The 20,467-nt window shown below is 40.7% G+C and overlaps 1 protein-coding gene across 1 annotated transcript in view; it reads right to left on the minus strand.

The window, feature by feature from the left end:
* Positions 1–937: 937 nt before the first annotated feature.
* Positions 938–20,467, minus strand: part of NYAP2 (neuronal tyrosine-phosphorylated phosphoinositide-3-kinase adaptor 2) — a 123,775-nt gene continuing 104,245 nt past the window's right edge. The window contains exon 6 of the mRNA XM_053952000.1: positions 938–1,179. Within this exon, the coding sequence (XP_053807975.1) occupies positions 952–1,179 (228 nt within the window). The 3' untranslated portion in view covers positions 938–951. The remainder of the gene's footprint in view (positions 1,180–20,467) is intronic.

The following is a 20,467-nucleotide window of genomic DNA, read 5'->3' on the forward strand; positions in this document are numbered from 1 at the left end:
TGTCGCCTTTATTTTCTGGACCATCGGTAAATGTGGACAGGGACGGCGGCTGCAGTGGCACTGCCTCACCTCGCTGAGCCACCGGCTCTCTCTGCCAAGGGCTGCACAATGCTTAGTCACAGTGAACCATGGTCTCTGCTAATCAATGGAACGTCATCAAGGAAGAGATTCTGTCGCAGGCTGTGCTGCTGAAAATTTAGTTCCTTGGCAAATAATTTTAGTAACTGGTTAATATAAAACCAAGGACAATTAATCTGGTTACCATTATGGGAAAACAGATGTAGAACAATTAATATTTTAAATGCAACTTGGGCACCCGCACTGAGCACTTGTACTTTCAGTGCTTGCAGGTTTGCTGTTTCCCACCAGAACTCTCTCCTTTGTCCATCCCACCCCACAAGCTAAGGACATCTAACAAGGACGACTCTAGTTATCTTCTACAGCCCTAGCACCGAGTTGTTTTGTACATTGTCCTCTCCAACAACACGTACAACCACATGCTTTTGTACAGAGGCCACATCTAGGAAGGTCAGAGAAATAAAATGGTGGCGGCGGGGGTGGGGGTGAACAGTAGAATAGAACATAGAAAATAGGTAATAAAACAGTATAACAGTAACATTATATAGTAAAATTCTCCATAAATTTTTGAATTTATATATATATATATATTTAAACAGTGTATTAGTTTGGGTGTTTTCAATATATTGGTGAAATATTTACATTTTGATATCTTCTGGATTCAAAAAAATCCTGGATAAATATGTATGCCTTAATTCAGTCGGAAACTTAAATCTCTCTCTTGATTGAAAGGTGAGCACCGTACTGGTGTGTTTTTTCCTAGGAAGTTCATCACCTGCAGGTAAGTCTTCGGTTAGAGCCTTTGCCTTTTAAAGAAAGCAGGCTACCTGTGCTTGGTGCCACACAGTGGAGAGGGCATCCTCCACAGGCCTGTCAAATTGCAGTGTCCCAGAAAACAGTTTGTTGTTTAGAATAAGGAGGAGGGCTGTATTTCTTGGTCCCAGCATTCTTTTTCCAACTCGGCAAAATAGGCATGCTGTCCTGTTTGCAGAGTCCTTTCTCTGATTTCTGTCGAGCTTTTATCTCTTTGCAGAGGCAACGCTTTTTTTCAATCATGTCCAGCATTGTATGGTCCCCTTGCAACCACTGCATGCACGTCACCTATTGGGGGAGGTGGATGGAGGAAGAAAAAAAAAAAGAGGGAAAAAACATACAAATAATTGTCTTGGTCATAGATTAAATATGCTTTTTCTTTGCAAAGTTAGCTACTCCTATTTGAAACAGTTTAATTTTATGAATAAAAATCTCTATGCCAACAACAGAAACAGTGTTAGTCTTTACTTCTAACTACTTCTTTAAGAAAAAAAAGGGCAATAGAAGATCCCAGTTTTAACTTCTCCAGAGCACTAAAATCTAATAAAGATAAATGGTTTTGGCTCTCTAGCACTGGTTGGATTTTAAATGGTAGAATAGATCTTAAAAAGGCACATGGATCTTAACAACATCCTTAAGTTGTGGAAATAAAAAATTCTACATGCTGAAACCCACGTTTTATATTGCTTTCCAAATCCAATCTGTCACATTAAAAGCAGGGTGTTAACATTTCTGAGTATCAAGCTAAATATAACTGTTAAATTTTGTTAAAATGATTTAATGAACTCCATGCAAATTATATGGATTAACCTATCCTACCCTGTGATATTTCATTAACTGGAAGGCACAAGAGTTAAGAAACTCCATGTTTTCATGCATTTGGAATACTGGAGAACGTGATCCTGATCCAAAAGGGGAGGCTAGCATATGTTTAGCTGTAAGTACATGTCACAGCCCCTCTGAAGCTGAGAATGTGACTTCATTTGAGTTCAGTGGGGAGTTCACAATTGAAAATGTGTCTTCAGAGGCTTTAGACTAGAACAGAAATCACTGATAGTAAACTCTTCTGAAAGGGCTCATTGGTTTTGGACATCACTCTATACCTGCAGCTCAGAAAACTTCCTTTCAACACTTTGCAAATTTAAAGTGATGTCTTGAATGTCTCCACATTTTTTTCTCAAGAGTTAAGGATTTGTATGTAAGTAAATGCACACAATACATTCACAAGGGCTTTCCAGGTACATCTTTGCTCTTGTCATGAAAATGAACATGACAATTCTGCAATCCTTTGGCAGAATTTGCTGTTCATGAAGGAATTGTATCTTTATTATTAAGAGTATTTGAATGCATTTAATAATGCATATGCCTTTAATTCACAAGTCTTAGAATGGCAAGCATGGGCATACACCAAGTCCCTAGCCTGGTTTTCCTAGAAACCCCTACAGAATCCTTTATAGATCCAACCTCCTTGGATCTCAGTAGTTTTTGTGTTCAGCTTGAAGCATATTTAGCATTTATTGATAATAGATTAAGCAAATGTTCAGATTCATAGCAGAAAACAAAGCAAAAGGAATAAATTTAAGAAAGCCTACCTGAAAAAGTAATACAAAATTGTGTACTCAAACAGAAAAATTAATAGAATACAAAAATATTTATATTTTTTTGTAAAAAAAAAAAAGGGAAAGCAAAACAGGATAAAATACTTTTATCACAAAGCCATGCTTACCTTATACACTAGATAGTACTGTGAGTAAGTAAACTATAATATGGATTTTGTCCTTGAATGTTCTTATGAATTTTGAATTACAGAGGTAACTTATCTGCAGTGTGTCCTCCTGAATGGCTGAGCCATTTTTTCAGGAATTCTTCCATGCCTGCTCTTTTAATTGAATACTTATCTTTCATTTCAGGCATGATCTAATGTTTACTGGGGTGCAGGTGGGCATGAGGCACAGCATCTGCCATGGCCATGAGACTTTCTTTCTTTGGGTGCCCAGGCTTGGTCCAAAACTCCCTGTTTGAAGTAGAGGTGCTCCCCTCCCACCCCTCGGCTCCACTTCACAGATCTTTGGAGAGGCTCTGCCTGACCCAGATTTCCTCTGCTCACCAGTGGTGGGTCAGTACTTACACAGCAGTGTCTTCAGCTTGGCTGGGTCCTCCTCCGTGGGGAAGGACAGGGACACAGTCTGCACACAATTCATTACACAAATATTCACCAGCACAGCGGCTTCTGCGCCAGGCTTGACGACAACAGCGCTTGAGCATGTTGAGGATTTCCTCTCCCGGTGGCAGGCGCCGGGAAATACCTTCTCCTGTATAGCCCATCACGTCAGAGGCAGAGCGTGTGCCAGTGCCAGCCGCCAGCACGCGGTGTGCTCCAGCCACCAAGTGTCACAAGCCCCGCGCGCAGCCCCGTGACAGCCCCAGTGAGAGTGTCACACCCACGCCACCCGCTCACCACCGTGCTACACAGCGCCGTGCCTGCACGGTGCCGCGTGGTACTCATCTCCTGCATTCAAGGAGGTATTCAAGGGGACAGAAGCAGCATTTTGACATGCTGGTTTCTAAAATGCCAGTTGCAACTTCCCAAAGATAGAAATGGAGTTGTAGAAAGTATCAGTTACACAGACACTCTGCCACCCCCTGCAAAACAGCTCCTAAAATACACCCAAGAGCAGGCAACTCCAAAATCCCCTTTTTATGCTGGCCATCGTATTTTGTTATGGTTAGTGAATCATTTATTTTGAAGAATTTGAATTTTCCCACTTTCCCAGGCACAGATTTTCAAGTCTGCTTGGGATTTCTTTAATGCTATTTTTGTTTGATGTCTAAGTCCTTCCTGTCAGCATCTTAGGTGCACTGTCCACTTGGCACAATCCTCCCCTAGAACTGCATTGAGTAATGGTGTGTGCAGGGAAGCATGCAGAACTGGGGTGGGCAAAGTCATGTGCTAAAATACATCAAGTGAACACATACGATGTTGGAAGGCCTGGAGGAAAAAAAAAGCTTTAATATTAAAATAAGTCTAAACAGTAAGGTTTTGGTTTTTTTTTATAGTTTTGCCCAGTTGTTTAGTGTTTAAGTGCAACAAAATAAAAATATTAGGAACAAAGTTTCATGGCCACTGGAAGCTGCAGGACAGACCTGAGAGGAAATCCCCCCTGCAGATCAATGAACTACAGAAATGACAATAAGCATGTCGATGATAGGAAGTCCCAGAGTGTAAACTAAATTTTCAGTGTGTCCTAGACAAATAACAGGCACTGCGTCTCACAGGCCAGGACTCATCCCAGCTGTTTAATCACAGTGAAAACTCTCGATGACTTCAGTAGGGCTACTAAGGTGCTTAAAGCTAAAGTGTTTAACACTGCAGTCTTAGGCCTAATCCTCCCAGTGACTGAACTGATGGCACTCACACTTAGTTCTAACACCAATTTTTCTCACATCCTCCCTCCTTTCTGGCTTTAGTCTGCTCCTCTGGTCATGCACCAGACTGTTAATATCCCTGCTACATCATAGCAACGAATTTGCTCAGTGTGAGAGGCACAAAAAAAAAAAAAAAAAAAGATGTTACAACCTGATTTATGGAAAAAAAGTAGAGCATTCAAAACATTTTACAGCTATACAGCTCTCCTGGGAAAGATCCCAGCATGCTTGAGGAATAGTAAACATACTGCAGCATGTCAGAGCTTGGCTGCACATGTGGATGTACACAGACAGGCAAAAAATGCATCAGCACTTGTGGTAGCAGTCAGCAAGAAAGAGCACAGGAGAGGAAAACTTGGTTCTGACCAAAGAGTCTTGGCCCAAAGCCTGTTCTTACTGAAGAAGGAAGAAAGAGCCAGAAACTAAAGTTAGGATTGCAAGAAGGGACCTCCTGGAGACTCCAGGATGTGTATCAGGTAGTATGTCCCATAATATTCTTTGGATTACAAAATTTGCCGATTGCACATCAATTTTTGTTTTGAAGGAATTTTTAATCATTAAATTATTCAAGGTATAAGACACCTTTTATAATTTTTTTTTTATTTTAAATCAGATAGAGCAAGAGAGTGAAGAAAAACACCAGGCAAAGGCCCAGAAGTTTGGACATTCACCAAGAAGGTGCTGGAGGTAGGCTCAATTCCTTGCTCCTAAGCAGGCAGTAAAAGCTGTGTGATGACTGGATGTGTAGGAAACATTCAGGAATATAGGGTGGTTGGATAAATTCTCTCACCTGAATGTGACTGAGTGCAAGAGTAAACCAGGATGGCTGACAAATTCTTGGTAAACACACTCACCCTTTGATTAGTCATCAGCCTCTAGTTTTCCTTCAAAAATCTTCTTCAAAGCAAATGCTTGTACCAAACTTGAACATCAACAATAAAAAGTAAGAAACTCCTTCCACTATACAAAACTGAGCTTTTCCATACAGTTTTAATCACCAACTTTGCAATCTTTAGAAGACACCAGTCTATGTTTCCACCTTACTTTTACTATTTTCTCTCAGTTTTCTGATATTTTTTATTCCTAAAACACTGGAAGTAAATATTATTAAGATATTTTATGTACTCTTGGGTTCTATGTTGGTGGTGCCATGGAACAAGAAGTAATGTTATAAACCCACCTTCAACTAAGATAAAACAGCTTCACATATCCTCAAAACAATGCAAAATTAAAATCTTTCAAAGTAAAAAAAAAAAAAATCTCTTCTTGTGGGTATTTTAATGCTTTATGAAGGTCAAAGAAACAAGCTAGACTTTTTCTCTGCAAAGTGAAAATGGTACACTTTTGTGTGTTCCTACATTAGCAGTGGGCCTGATCTCATATCTCATCAGTTTGAAATTTCATATTATTCCAGAAAGATAATTAGAAATCCCAATGGTTTCCAAATACATGTATTGCTTAAATTAGATTGCCCAGAGCTAGACCACAGAGCTGTCTTGGAGCAGAGGTTTGATGGGCAGAACATGTCCAGTTCAATCGCCCTTAGAGGCCATGACTAGAAGCCAGCGGTCAGTACATGCCATAGCTCTCTGCCACATCAGAAGTTACTGGGAAAAGCACATAATCCCAGGGAAAACTCAGAACAGGCTTTGGGGAACAGACAGTGACTCACACTGCCAGGAAGCCCCTGGTGTCACAGAGGACTCTTGCTGTTTTCTATTGCCCCAGCCCTGGGCACCCCCACCCCTGACTGCTGGATGCTGCTGGCCCTCACTGTGTCATGACACACTGCACCAGCACTTCCACTAAAGTGCTCAAAACATGGGTGTTTGAAGGAAGAAAGAGAAATGTAAATGAACATGTTTCTTTCCTTGTCCTTAACTAAGCAGGATAGTTTGGTTTGGCAGAGAGAGTCATAGTTACAGATAGAAAAAGAATAAAATATTATCCAGTGATAAAATTAAGCAGCTGCTGATGGACACAACTTTACACACATGCTAGCTGTGTTCACCAGGTGTAGAAAACATCTTGTATCTTTTCATGGATGAATATCCACACCATGAGGTCAGACTCTTGGGCCCTTCAGGAACTGGACTATTACTATAAGGAGCATCAGGCAAAGTGCATCAGGACAGGTCCCAAGCACGGCTGTGCAAGTTCCTGAACTCATGAATGACACTGAAAAAAGACATTGTGATACCTATAAGTTACATACAAACCAAATGATCCCATGTAGCATAGCCTTTCCAAATGAAAAACATGATGGTGGTGAAAAGAAAAATCCATGAGCAGAACTAAAAATATAGAGTGAAACATCCTCAGCACCAGGTCTGGGACTCTCTTTGTTAGCTGTGAAAAATTTTACTTATTCACATGTTACATAAATAGCTGCATAAATACATGGAAGGATAATGCTCTCTCTTAGTAAAAAGACATTTTGTGCTACATAAGTCCCACACATATCCCCTTGTCTCGAGTTATGCCCTAGGTAACCTTAGCCCTGAACACTGGGCAGGAAGGAGACAAGAGCAGAGCAAGTGCCAGGAGCAACTCTGCTCCTCCAAAGTCAGGCCACTGGGGTGAAGTGTGGTAGAAGGATAAATCTGTGCTAAGTCCCAGTGCTAAGAGGTGCTTCAGGAATCCTGTCATTGAAGGTGATTATAATTTTTCACGAGTGCCTGTGAACCTATGTGCTGCTAAAAATGCCACATGGGAGAAGAAATATCTGAAATATTGTACACAGGTCTATAAATAGTCACTAAGTTTGAAAATGTTGACAATTTTCATTCATTTTTGAGGAACCCTTTCTAACATTTGACATGACCACATGATATTTCATGCTCTGGACACATCTGTGAGCAGGGTGTTCTTTTATGGTGTATGAACTTTTAATGACCTAAAAAATATCTTCCACTATAGTTTACATGAGGGCTTTAGACAACAGCATATACCCTTCAGCTGTTTCTCCTCATGACATCTTGGCTGTTAAATTCTTTGCTTGCCTTGTTTTAATGCTGTTGGTTTATTTGATGTGAAATTGGAAGCTCTGGGCAATAGGAGAGCCCCATGATTCTGTTGTGTTTTCATAATTTTTTCCAAGTAGTGTAAGTTCCCACTTCTTGCGCTGAAATAACATAGGTTATGGGCCTCAGGAAGATGCTGTTTGCTTCTGGCCCTCATGAGCATCTCCCTTTCCTGCTGGATGAGAAGAAGGGCTGACTCTTGAAGAATGGGGAAAAACTACATTACACATCATGGCTGTTGTATAAAAATATCCTTTTCTTTGTCAGAACTGCATAACATAGATAAAATAAAAGCCCAACAGCTGAAGTGAGGCTATAGCAAAGTGATCTTAAGCTAACACAAAGTACAATTAAATAAAAAAAGGCAGCAGGAGGAGTCTCCTGGATCTGTAAGCAAAGTGGTCTCTAACCGTGCAATCTGTGTGCAGTGCTACACATCATTCAGCAGAGCCAAGCATGCTGGTTTGTTTTGGCAGGCTGCAGTAAGTGAAGAAGAAAGGCTTTCTGAAAGCCACTTACCATCCTCTGGGAGGAAAAGGTACTCCCTCCCTCATGCCTGTTCTCAGACAGGAGTTTCCAAACTCTGCTTCCCACTGAAACTCTTGACGGCACTTTCTCTGGCGCAGATAGCTCCCAGCCCTCTGGCCAGGTAAGGTAATTCCACTGGCAGGGTGTGAAATCCCACTCCTAGAAGGCAGTCCTCTGCCCCGGGGCAAGCTCTGGAGGGCTATGTTAAGCAGCAACAGTGACTTCGCTATCTGATACTTGGCTTGACGTGCAGGTCCTCTTAGCACATGTCCACAAAAGGGGAGTTGTCCAAGGCAGGAAGGACTTCAGCCAGAATCAGGTTTCAGAAAATCTGAGCAGAGAGATCCTCACCCATTTGAAGCCAACAAGAATTTACTGTCTGACCTCATGGGTCCAGGAATTTGACTATAGTTTGCTTTAACAAACAGTAAAAATAACCTCAATAAAAATGATTTTTAAAGACTTCAGAAGAGCACTTGGAAAATTATGTTGGACAAGATTTCCTTTGCTAACCATGCTATAACCATTGCATTGCTGTTGAATGTTACTTCCAATGGTTGCAAAAGTCCGTAAGTCAGGATGAAACTACAGGCTACATTTGCATTCATTTCCCTCTCTCTGACAGAGGCATTCTGGAGGATTATTGCTAAGAAAGACAGCATAATTTGGCCCAGGATAGTTACTTGCTCATACAGCTTGGTACTGTTAATTCATTCTCCTGTTACTGTCAAATTCAAAACAACAGTTGATTATTATTACAGAGATGATTAAAAGTAACCGTCTGTTCAGGAACACGCAGGGTGTGCAAGGTGAGCTGTGAAAGCAGACACTCTCCATGCAGTTTGGAGTGCCTGGGAAGGCTGCCTAGGGACAGTGGACAGCAGAACTGCAAATTCCTCCCTAGGAGTGCCTCAAGTGTTTTCTAGAAGCTTTCCTCTGACGCCAGCAGCCACATTAGAAGGATCCTGTGCATTTACGTAGTTGCATCACAAGCACAAGTGCGCACACAAGGTGTTAAGCACTACGCAATCTGCCCTTTCTGACCTTTTACAAATTCTTCTTTTCAAGGGACCAATCTCTATTTTCCCTCCAAGAACATGGGAAAGAATTTCCCCATCACACTAGTTTTTATTTCAACAAAATGTGTAGGAGTGAACACTTTGTAATCTTACCCTGTATATATTTAACATTGAAAGCATTCACTGGCACCTGCTATTTTAACCTATGAAATAGCACATACAATACATTTTAGGGCTCTTATAACATTTCTATTGCTGTGTTTAAGGTTTTGATTTACATTATTCTGAATTTCTAAACTCCTGGAAATATGATTTATTTCAAATGATACTACTACAGAAAAAAAAATGAAAACAAGAGTCTCTGCAAAAACTCTAAAACTAAGAGTCCCTGGAAAAACTGCACTATCACTCAATTTAATAACATGATGCAATACCGTAAAAAAACTTTGGATACCTTTTTTCAAACTTACAAGTCAATAAAAGACTTGACTACACTGTGTTGCGCTCTATGGCCTGACTAATCCACCCCTTCAAAATGACTGACAAGACTATTTGGGACTCCAGAAACTCCCAAAGATTCAAGATTATGAGCAATTAATACTGATCCTAAAATTAAATTAACAAATTATTAGTAAACCTTCAGCACCTCTGGTTCCAGACTTCCAGTTTCATGATTCATTGCTTTCAATTACTAAATGTCACAGTTACTTTACTGAGAACCAGCCCTGCACATACTCCTATCCCTCAAGTTTTCCAGTAGCCCTTAGATTATTGCTGAGGCTACCAATAAAGCAAATTTTAGGCAACAAATTCACTGTTCTGCTTTCCATTTTAATACTGGCAGTCAGTCTAGCTACAGTTCTTTCTGACCCTCCATTATTATCTCATTTGGAAACATATTCTTTTCATCAACTTTTTTTTTTAACACCAAACAACTGCCCAAAATGTACTGTTTGATCACACTCTGTAAACGCTTTCAAAAGAAGAGCCTGTAAATTAACTGATATTGGGGATACTGTGGAAAGTAATTTCATGCATCTCAGTGGATCATCACGAAGTGCATTCCTATTGAGATCACTCATTAAAAATCAAAACTTCATCTATGCCTTTGCTAAGAAATAAATGCAGAACTCAAGCAACCCACCATTATACTTCCTGTCATTCACTGTAAAAGGAAAGGAAAATACAATATTGTATTAGGTCAGTCACAGGAGGGACAAAGGACAGACACTTTGCTAGAGTTCACTAGAGTTCAGTGGTACAGAGATCTCCTGTGTACTGCATTTTGCAGTGCAGCAGCTGCAGGGTAACGCTCTTGTGTCCCAGATTTCTTTGGGGGTTACTAACCCATTCTCTCCAGCATTTCCCCTTGCTGGAAGGTGCTGCTCTGGGGCATGTGTGCCACAACTGCTCATGAACCAGACTTCACACAGCAGGGTGGTTTGAGCTGAGACCCCAATGGCCACTGCAGCTGGCCCTGCCCATGGCTGGGTAGCCGTGCCCACAGTACAACCCAGCTGCAGTTAGTGCTTCTTACTCTCAGTCATGGCAGCTTTGAAAAGCAGCCAGATTCTAAATCTGGCTGAGATGAACAGCCCCCCACCACTGCACTGAGAGGTGGTGTGGAGCAGTGAGAGCTGCTGCAGGCAAGGTCCTTTCCTCCTCTGCATCCACAGAGTCCCTGTGGACTGCCAAAGCTCTCATGTACAAGGGAGTTGAAGGCAGCAGGGTGCATGCTCTGGATATTGCTTGGACCAAGAAGGGCCCAAAAATTGGGAATGGAAGAACGAAAGTGAGTGGAAACAAGACCATAACTTTGGAAGATCAAAAACTGCAAGAAAGAGGACACTGAAACCTGTCCTAAAGTTACAAAAATATGACATGTGGGGACATCAAAAATTCCACTTGTTTCCCCCTTTTATTGGACCTCGTTGTTTCCAGGCTATAAAAAAGCACATGACCTTCAGCACTACTTATACTGAAGTCAGTACTTGAACCAAGATTTAAGTAACTTTTATTGCTGCAACAGGTGAAGAACTTCACCACACCAGTTTACCAGCAAAGCTCCTAAGTCCTTATATTTCTCTAGCACTTTCAAGAAAATGGCCAAAAAAGAATTTTAAAATTAAAGAAATGTAAAATTAGCAAAATAATGTACGGAGGGAAAAATGCCTCAGAACTGAAAGCTGCTTTACTTTATAGTTGCTTTACTTACAAGAAATTTTGAAATATGCTCTTACATTTCTCCATTTTTGATAGTGAAACTGAGTCAAGGATCATTTTCTTAGAGTAAATGCCATTTCTCAAATATTATACTGATTGTATGGAGGGAAAAATGTTCAGGAAAACATGACTAAAAACCAACACCAAATGTTCAGAGATGATTATACTCTTGCAGGTGGTCACAACTTCCTTTTAAAAATGTATAAAAACATTATTAAAAGACAGATATCTTCATTAATAATTTATTTCTAACTCCAATTTGAAGTTAAACAACAGTTGCTAAAGTTATAAACCATACTGAGAGTTTCTGAAGAACACAAATATGTAAGAGCCTGCCTCAGTATGAAATACCACATCTGATGTTACCTCGCAGCAACATCATGCAGTTTGATTTATAGCAGGAATGGCTAAACTATACAGTACCCAAATCTAATGATTTCCTGGCACACAGAATGGCTGAGATACAGCAAGAGACTCAGCCTGGTAACAGTGTACTTTAGAAAATGGGATTCATTGGGTTCAGAGATTCCCTGTACCTTGCTTCTGTTTTCTGTTTAAAAGGAATCTCTGAAGGGATGGTGCTGACAGTGTGTGAATCAGCACTAACACAATAAACCAGGAGCAGCAGCTCCTCAGCCATGGAGTGACTTGGCAAACTCGGCTTAGCCTATGCCAGCAGCATGGCTGTGCTCAATTTTAGATCTCTAGAGCAGGAAGGAAATTTAAATATCCAGCTTAAAAGGAATGGCTAATGACAGTGTAGGACAAAGAATATATTGAGCTTCTTGTTAACCTATAGACACATATTACCTGTAACATAAACAAACTCAAGCAATAAAAAATGCTGCTTTTCTCTGATTGTGTCTTAAAATTTAGTGCCAAGAACCATGATCTGACCGATGTTAATTTTAAAAGTGAATATTGCTGTTGTCTTTTCTCATTTTTATTTTTCCTATTGTGAATGATACAACTCTGATCAGAAACACCAGATAGCAAATGTGCTTTTCCAGACTGTAAAAAAAGAGAAGGGCCAAGCAAATCCAAGTGCCACTGACTTGTAAAGCTTTAAGATCAGGCCACTGGCCCATAAACTCCTATCTCAATTAGTGGAATATGTCCTTTCTCCAGCCTATGTTTTGTTGAGGAAAAGCATTCCTTGGACATTCTAATTATAGCTTAGGAGTAAAACGGGAATTTGTTGTTGATGTGTGTGATGTCAGAATTTAACATTGTAACTTTGAATTAAAAATGAAAAGGATTTTCTATTTTGCAATTTTAGTTGGGGTGAAGGGTCTTCCTTACAGTGTATACATCACCCTACAAGGTTTTCAGTATTTCCTGCAAAAGATCTTTTTTTCTGAGATTGTTCTGAGTAGCTGCTGCCACACTGCTGCAGCAACTTATTGCACACTGAGGCTGGTCCAGTTGGACAAGCTAGTACAATGATAAAATTAACTGTAAAGGGAGAAAATTTATCACTCATAGGTCTCATAGAGAAACACAGATGATTATCATTTGAGCTTCAATTCAATAGATAACCTAAACACATGCTCAACTGGAAAAAGTGTATCAGCCTTTCACCTGACTAACAGAAATATTTTGCTATTTAAGATGAGCCAGTGCTTTGCTGCCTCAAGGCGAGACAACTGAACCTACATATAGTTGTGTGGTGATTCATTTTACAAAGGGCTAATAAATGAGAGTTAGCTGTTTTAATAAATGCTTAATCAATTGGCACTTATATGTTACTGTGAACTGCAAAGGGTAAGAGGTCTGACAAATAGTCTGCAATGCTCCCGTAAAATCCACTTATAAAATTGGGTATTTTTATCCATTCCTAACGTTCACCTGAACTGGAGAATCTTTCTTTCCAGCCTAAGGCCCTTCTATATCCAGTATCTATACATGTGAGGTGTTGTGGATGCAAGTCACCCCTAGACTGATAGCAATTCCCTCATGTGAATAGAGCTGGGATTGCAGCACAAGAGTCCAGCTGGTTTAGGGCATTTCTAAACCTTGGAGCACTAGATCTGCATAAGATACAGATAGCCAAAACTACACAGACTGAGCTGTTTCCAGATATTTTTCACCTACAGAAAACTGTCAGGAGAAACACCAATATATTTCCCATTTTGGACCTGAAAAACTGGAAACCTTAACAATTAGTAAAAAGAATAATCTTTTAAAGTTCTCATTTAAAATACATGGTGTTTTTATTTTCATTGTTTTAACAAGACAAAATGAGAATAAAAGTAGGTTATCAAAAGTGGGTGCTGGCATTCATACTTTTTTTTTTTTAATTGGCATACACATAATGTATATGAATAGCCACACATTTCTAGTGAAAGACTATGAACAAACACACGTACATATACAGAGATAGAGAAACGTCCTATACATACATACGTGAGTGAATATACATATTTATGTGCATACAGTATACAGACGAGATACTATCCAGGTACAGTCAGTGCAATATACTGTATAAGGCTACACAAACACCGAGAGGGTCTGGTGGGGTGGTGACAGCCATGAGAACAAAGCCTGGATGGTTGTGACTCAAGGCAGACGGTGGGGACAACCTGGCTGCTGTGTCGCGTTTTATGCATCAGGCACACGCAGTTCCAACAGAAACATGGTACAATACACTCAGCTCAAAAAAGGAGGACAAGTGGGAGCATGTGGAGGAAACTGAAATGCGTATGAGCAGACAAATAAGGTTGTTCTACCTAGGATACAGAATGTTTGGTTCATTTACAGAGAATGCCTATATATAAACCCATGCTTTCATGAATTCATGCCTTTTTTATTTCTATCTTTTCCTTTAAGAATATTACAAAATTCTTGCCCTGAGTTAAACATAAATACACACAGAAAAGGGAGTGGGGAAAAAGGAAATTGCATGCTTCTGGGTTTTTTTTAAATAAATTTTTAACCAAGGCACGATGTCTTCAAGAGTGGTTGCAAGACCATTTGAAATAAACTTAGCAAGTGCCATTGTTCTGGGACTGTGGCAAAACTAATTGTTTGCATACAAAAGTCTCAGAACAAGTTTTGAAGTGAATTTACAAGTTTTAGAAGAGAACAAGTAAATTTATTACATATGCCTTAAAGAGAGATTCCCTGAAGAGGAAGGAATGCTACCAATGCTACCAAATTAAATAATTTTATAGGCAATTTATTGATGTTTGGACTGAAATTATTTCACACAAACGACATTATATATTTGTTTAACATTAGTTGTTACCTATTTTTAATAGAACCACGTACAGTGCTGTAAGAGCAGCTAAAAATGAGATGAAGAACCTCCAGATAATTTTCAGTCTCTTTAGTAGGCAGTACACTCAGTGGTCTCACTGATTCGGCGAGCTGCAAGAATCACAGCTCAGGCACAGCCGATCTGTGGTGGCATAAGACTTTCAGGGCTGTATCTCTCTGTCACTGACCTGCACGAGTGTCTTACTGGAAATATTGGTTACTAGTTCCTGTGGATCCCAACCTGTACACCCATGCTCAAATCTGACTCTCAAAAGAAAGGGTGCAGAGGCCACGCTTGGCTGTTGCCCCCACATTCAAGCATTCAGACTCCAGAGACACACAGTTATCAATTTCCAGGTGTTCTGGAGGGTACCTCAGATTCCAGGGGCTCCAGATGTTACCTCAAATTCCAGGGAACAACCACCTTCATTGTGCTGACTTGGCTGCAACATCTGTCCCCATAAATGTCTCTGTTGAGCTGACTGTTTTTCAAAGCGTTGAAACACACCATCTCAACTCCATCAAAACCAGGCACAACATAGCAACCCCCTGAAACCTCTGACCACACAGGTGAGGTCTTCTCATGTCTGTCCTGTGCCTGTTCAAGAAACTGTAACTCCCAATCTGAGAAACAACTAGATAAGGACAGTAAAAAAATGTTGAGCGTGAAAGTGAAAACTTCATAAATGCCATGTTATTTCATCCTTTGTCAGAATATCATTGCATTTGAAAGGTTTCAACAATTTCTGCCACGGAGCTCACCTCTTTCTGTTTTCTGTTGACAAGCTTACAAAGTTCGTGCAAGAATAAGATATCAGGGTAAAGGAATGGAATACTCTTTCTTCTCCTCTCTTCCATCACACCTGAAATAGTGGCAGCCATGCAGGCACTTGATGGCGAGGCAGGATGACAGACTCGAGGTGTGGTGCTCAGACCAGTGACTCTGTTCTCACATCTAACACCCTCTTGCTGTGGGATTACTTTTTCTACAGCTGACCTGCTTTCACCCATTGCTTCCTCCCTGTGACACACTTATTTTATGCATAAACCCCATGCTATGACCCGTATGGAAAGGGAGAGTCACCAAAGCCATGCTGGGCTTTAGCACCTACCCTGACAGCAGTGAATGCTCAGATCCGCCTGTGCCTGCTGTCCCCCCAGCCATGGGACAGAGGCTGCTCCAGCAGTGTGGGACCACACTTAAACCAGAGTCCTGGCAAAGCAATGCACTGGCCTGCTTCTGCTGCATGACCAACCCAGCTGAGTGATGAAGAAAAGATGTTGGGACAGCAATAGCAGGCTTGTCTGCCAGCAAAAGGCAGATTTGACACATTTGCTTCTTATGCCAATCAGTCAGGTGTGCCTTGGAGGTGAGGGATAATGGATGTGACAATTCCATCTACTTCAAGGTTTGAATTTTCTTTCATTTTTTATTTTAAATTTTACTTTCTAAATAAGCATTCTCTATTTCCAATTTGCATATTCAGAAACCATTTGCACTGCTCTGGACTCATGCACTGATTAGGTAAGACCAAATTCAAGCTAAAACTCAACACAATGCAATGTGGAGCCTTCCCCAAAGCATTAACATTCTCGTTGCTCTCATCCAAAACGCTGACAGCATATTTGGCTGGACTGTCGACAGCAGAATTTTGCTTTCATGTGTGCAAGAGATTTGTCTTTGCAAGAAAGACCCGGAACTGTCTAAAGTAATCCAACCGCTCCCTCTTGTGGGCACAGGGTTCTGCTGCACTTTAGAAAGGCACAAATCATAAATCCAAAATCCGACAGATTCTTAGCAGTGCAAAGTCCCCAGAGGGCTGTGTGACACTGCTGGACACAGTTCATGCCTCATGCCCTGGCACTTCTTTCTAGGTGGCAGCAGTCAGGGTGACAGATCCCTGACTCTCATGAACATTCTGTCTGAACAAGAAAGGAATATCCTATGGCTTTGTATTCAGGTTTCTAAATGTGCTCAGGCTACACACACTGGTCAAATCTAGACATCATCTCAAGGTAAAATTGGCCCCTGTCCCATCAGTGAAGTGCCTGTGCCACGGGCTTCTCTCTGTACCCCATTGTGAGCTCTTCCATGCCTGTCCATCCTCTCAGGTAGGACCCAGAGGACTTCCTTTCTCCCTGACATTTGCAGAACCAGCGTCCAGAAGATTCAGTCTACACCTACACTCCTTTTTTTTTTGCCTACACCAGACACTAAAGATTTCTCCATGACAGGGCCATTTGAGAGAGAGACATATTTTTTAAACAGTTCCGAGTAAAATATACCTGGTTTTCCACTTTTAGACATGCAAATGCATTTCATTGTGTCAGTGACACATAAACTACGTAAAATCACTGTCACAGATAAAGTAACTTGCACCCCAAATAGGTTTTTTTTTGCACTTTCTAATTTCACAAAAGCAAAACCTTAAGCAATTCCTTGATTGACAGTCATACCCTTACCAATATGCTTCCATCTGCAACCTCTTACTTTCTCATCTATTACCCTGAGCTTATGAATCCTTGGGCCAGGAACAGCCTTTGTTCCATGCATATTGTCTACCAACAAATAACTGTGACTCTTGGACACCACCACAGCCAATATTGTGGTAGATCCTAGTGGCCAACATTAAGCAGATTTTGTATCCAGGGACAATTCCAAGCCTTATTAAATGTGATGGCTAAACATAAGGAGTAATTAAGTCCCTTTAAGTGAATATCTTCTCAGGCAAAAATAGAAGCTACCATCCAAAGTAATAAATAGTGTATAGAAAGTCCAGACCAAAGCCCCATGGGGCTCTGATTACAGAGCAAGCAGCATGGGACTGTTCCCACACTATGGATACATACTTTGGATGAAGAAAAAGATCAAGTATCAAAAAGGAGCAACCATAACCTCCAGGAGCACAGAAACAGACATCTCAAAGGCATTGCATTGGCTTAAGAGGAACACTTGGCATGTACACACAGGGGGAGGAAAAAGATTACCACTGTCCCATGAACTGTTTAATATGTCTTGCTATTCTATGTCCAAAATACACACTAGACTTTCAGAACTTTTGAAAATTAGAGGAGAAGAGAGGGACAGAGAAAATTATAAGAGTGGCATTTAGCACAGTAGTTAGATATTCCCTTTGAATAGAAATCTGGGACTGTATGTCCCCTGAGATCTTTAACCAGCAGCTCATGGGGATCATTTTTCCCTTTGGTCCAGAGAGCAAGGATGACAGAAGTTGATTCTTTCTTTGCAAATCCTTGTGCATGATAAGAGCCAAAATAGCAGAATCACTAGAGTCTGATGCTAGTTCTAGGTTGAGATTCATCAAGGAGTGCTGTAGCACAGATTGACAGTACTGAGAGCTGACATGGGTCTGTGCTGTATAGCACACACCAATTCTCTTGCTAGAAAAAATTATTTTTTTACTAATATTTCCCTAGTAATCAAACTGGATGAAAGACTACTTCAGTCCACAGAGTTCTCCATCTACCTGCAATGACTGTATTTCTTTCATAAAATGGAAGCTAAAAGAAAGACTGCTGTGATCAGATACGGAACAGTGGATCTTGATTTATAGGTGCTCATTTCTCAGCAGCAGCATTTATTAACTACAGAATCAGGAACCCAGCTCTGCTACTGTGCCCCACAACTGCAGGGTATTTGCTGACTCCTTGAACTCTTGTACACTACTGCCAGGAAAATATGGCAACTTTAAGCTGAGAATAACAGAAGAGCACAGATGCTTTGTTTATGCTCACAGAGTATTCACTTTCAGATGCACATTTGCCAACTAAAGCATGATAATGTCAATTCATTGGGGAAGTACTGTGTCTAGGTGCCTTCAAAAATAATTATAGCCATAATGGTAACAATTTACATTCCCAGCATTCATTAATTACAGGGTGACCACAATGTTTACAAGGCGTACAAAGACTATAATATGTTATGTATTCACAACTAAAGCTAGAGACATTGCAAGCTGGGCTTGTGATTTTTAACTGACCCAATACAGAGGGAACTTAGGCATGAGACAAATATGTATCTGTGCTGCTGAAGAGTACTCAGTACTTTTCAAAATTCAATTCCAAATTATTAAAGTTTTGTGTATTTTTTACAATGAGCTTTTACTGCACTTAAACAGCAAGGAATTGCTCTACTCATGTATATGAAAAGCAGCTAAAATATGTCTCAGCTTCTTTGTGGTACTTCCTTTCCATCATGATTTTGTTTTAAAATGGAAGAATTAGAATAGGTGTTTGGGATTTTTCAGCTGGAGTACAAAATTAAAAAATAGTTGCCCTGAAGATCTCACATCTCACATCACATGTAATGCTAGATTTTTTTTTTCCACAATACAATATGTGCATTTTGGTTGCATTTCAGTTACCATCTAAATACTGAGTCTTAAATAAAATATTATCTTAATTGTTGTGTGGAGGAGTAGGGATTTAACAGCTGAGGCTGGAACAAGCCTTCTCCTTTTCTCCTTCTCTCCTTTCCTCCCTCTGGGGCAGGGCAGGAGCAGGTGGAGCAGCCCCAGCAAAGCCTCTGCTTCCCCTGCAGATGCAGGATGTGGGACAAGGAATGTGGGATGGGCCAGCCAAACGGGGTGTGCTGGGCTCTGCTCCCCCTCAGCCCAGAGCTGAGCCCACCTGCCTTCAGTGGGATGGGGGTCCAACCTCAGCAGCACCCTGCTTTGCCTCCCCAGCTCTGGGGTAAATAAAGCTTTTCCTAATCCTTTTGGATTAGCCAAACTGTCCATTTTGAACAGCTGCTAAATTGCATTTTCACCCAGGCTGCCTCTGGCACAGACGCAAGCAATCCCAAGGGGTTTCTCTCCTGTCCTTGCTCACCCACTCTGGTGCACTACCCCTGTCCCAGGCCAAGGGGACATGAACACAAAGACAACCCCCCATAGCTGCCTACTCAAAATAGAAGATCTTCTTCTTACTTCTCTACATTGCTATGTTGGAAAACTGTGCTGGAACACTCCTGGTCTCTGTTTCCTAGCTCTGTGAACCTTGGATTTCCATGTCTGTACTCCAGCTTCCTCGGCCTGCCAGCCCCAGGCACCAGCCTCCCTCAGCACTTGGTTATTCTACAAGTCTTTTAAATTTTTCTACCTAGATATGAATTTAAGGAGCCAACTTGTATGTAAAATTCTTGTCTATCAAAGGCACATTCTCATACAAACTATTGATGGATTCACTTCATTTGGCGCAAGACAAGGGTCAAGTCCACTCCTGGGAGTCTTTCCCCTTTGCTATATTATATTCATACAAATCATGAAATAAGTGAGAGCTGTCCTGAATTCTGGAGGGTAATGGTTACTTTGTCCATCTTGTGCCTTCTGGCGTGTTTACCAATGTGGTCATGTGGGGAAAATAAAATGCTGCCTCAGCTTGAAGAGAACTCAGGCAGACACCAGGCAAGTAATGAAATGAACTGCAATTTTTCTGAAATAAGCAAAAAAAAAGTTTCAGTGTTGATGCTGATATATTTTCTAGCTTTTTCTTCATTCCTTCAATGCACATTGAGACTCCTTAATTCATAGCCATCGATGTATTTTCATTCCCTCCTCTGAGTAATTCCTTCTAATCTCAGCATGGCTTCTGAATTTTACTTTGATCATCTCTGTAAAGTTTAAATGGTCTTTCCTTGTTTAAATTGGAGCGAGATATCACTGCCTGGTCCCCCACAAAAATACACCAAACCTTAAGAGGCATACAAACCCTCAGAATTAAGATAACATACCTTGAGGAGGCAACAGGAAAGGACAGTGCTGTCTGGCCACTGAAAAGCAAGAAACTAATAGGCAGCATGAAGAGAGGCTGCACATTTGCAGATAAGGAACACAACTTTTGTGGAAATCTATCTGAAAATAGGTTCTGCTTTGCAGGAAAGCTAAAATATGAAACTCTAGCAATCAGTAGTTTTGTTTTCAAAGAGTGTGGTTTTCCTCAGACCTTCTATCTTAAAAACATGCACTGCTGTGCTGCTGTGCAGCCTAGTAGATGGGATTTTCCAATCGCTGTCTACAAATTAATGAAAACAAACCTCACTTTGCGGAGTTTCATTAGCAGAAAAAAAATCCCAAGGTG

This window comes from Vidua chalybeata, chromosome 10 (assembly GCF_026979565.1).
Source record: "Vidua chalybeata isolate OUT-0048 chromosome 10, bVidCha1 merged haplotype, whole genome shotgun sequence".
In the NCBI taxonomy this organism is placed as follows: Eukaryota; Metazoa; Chordata; class Aves; order Passeriformes; family Viduidae; genus Vidua; species Vidua chalybeata.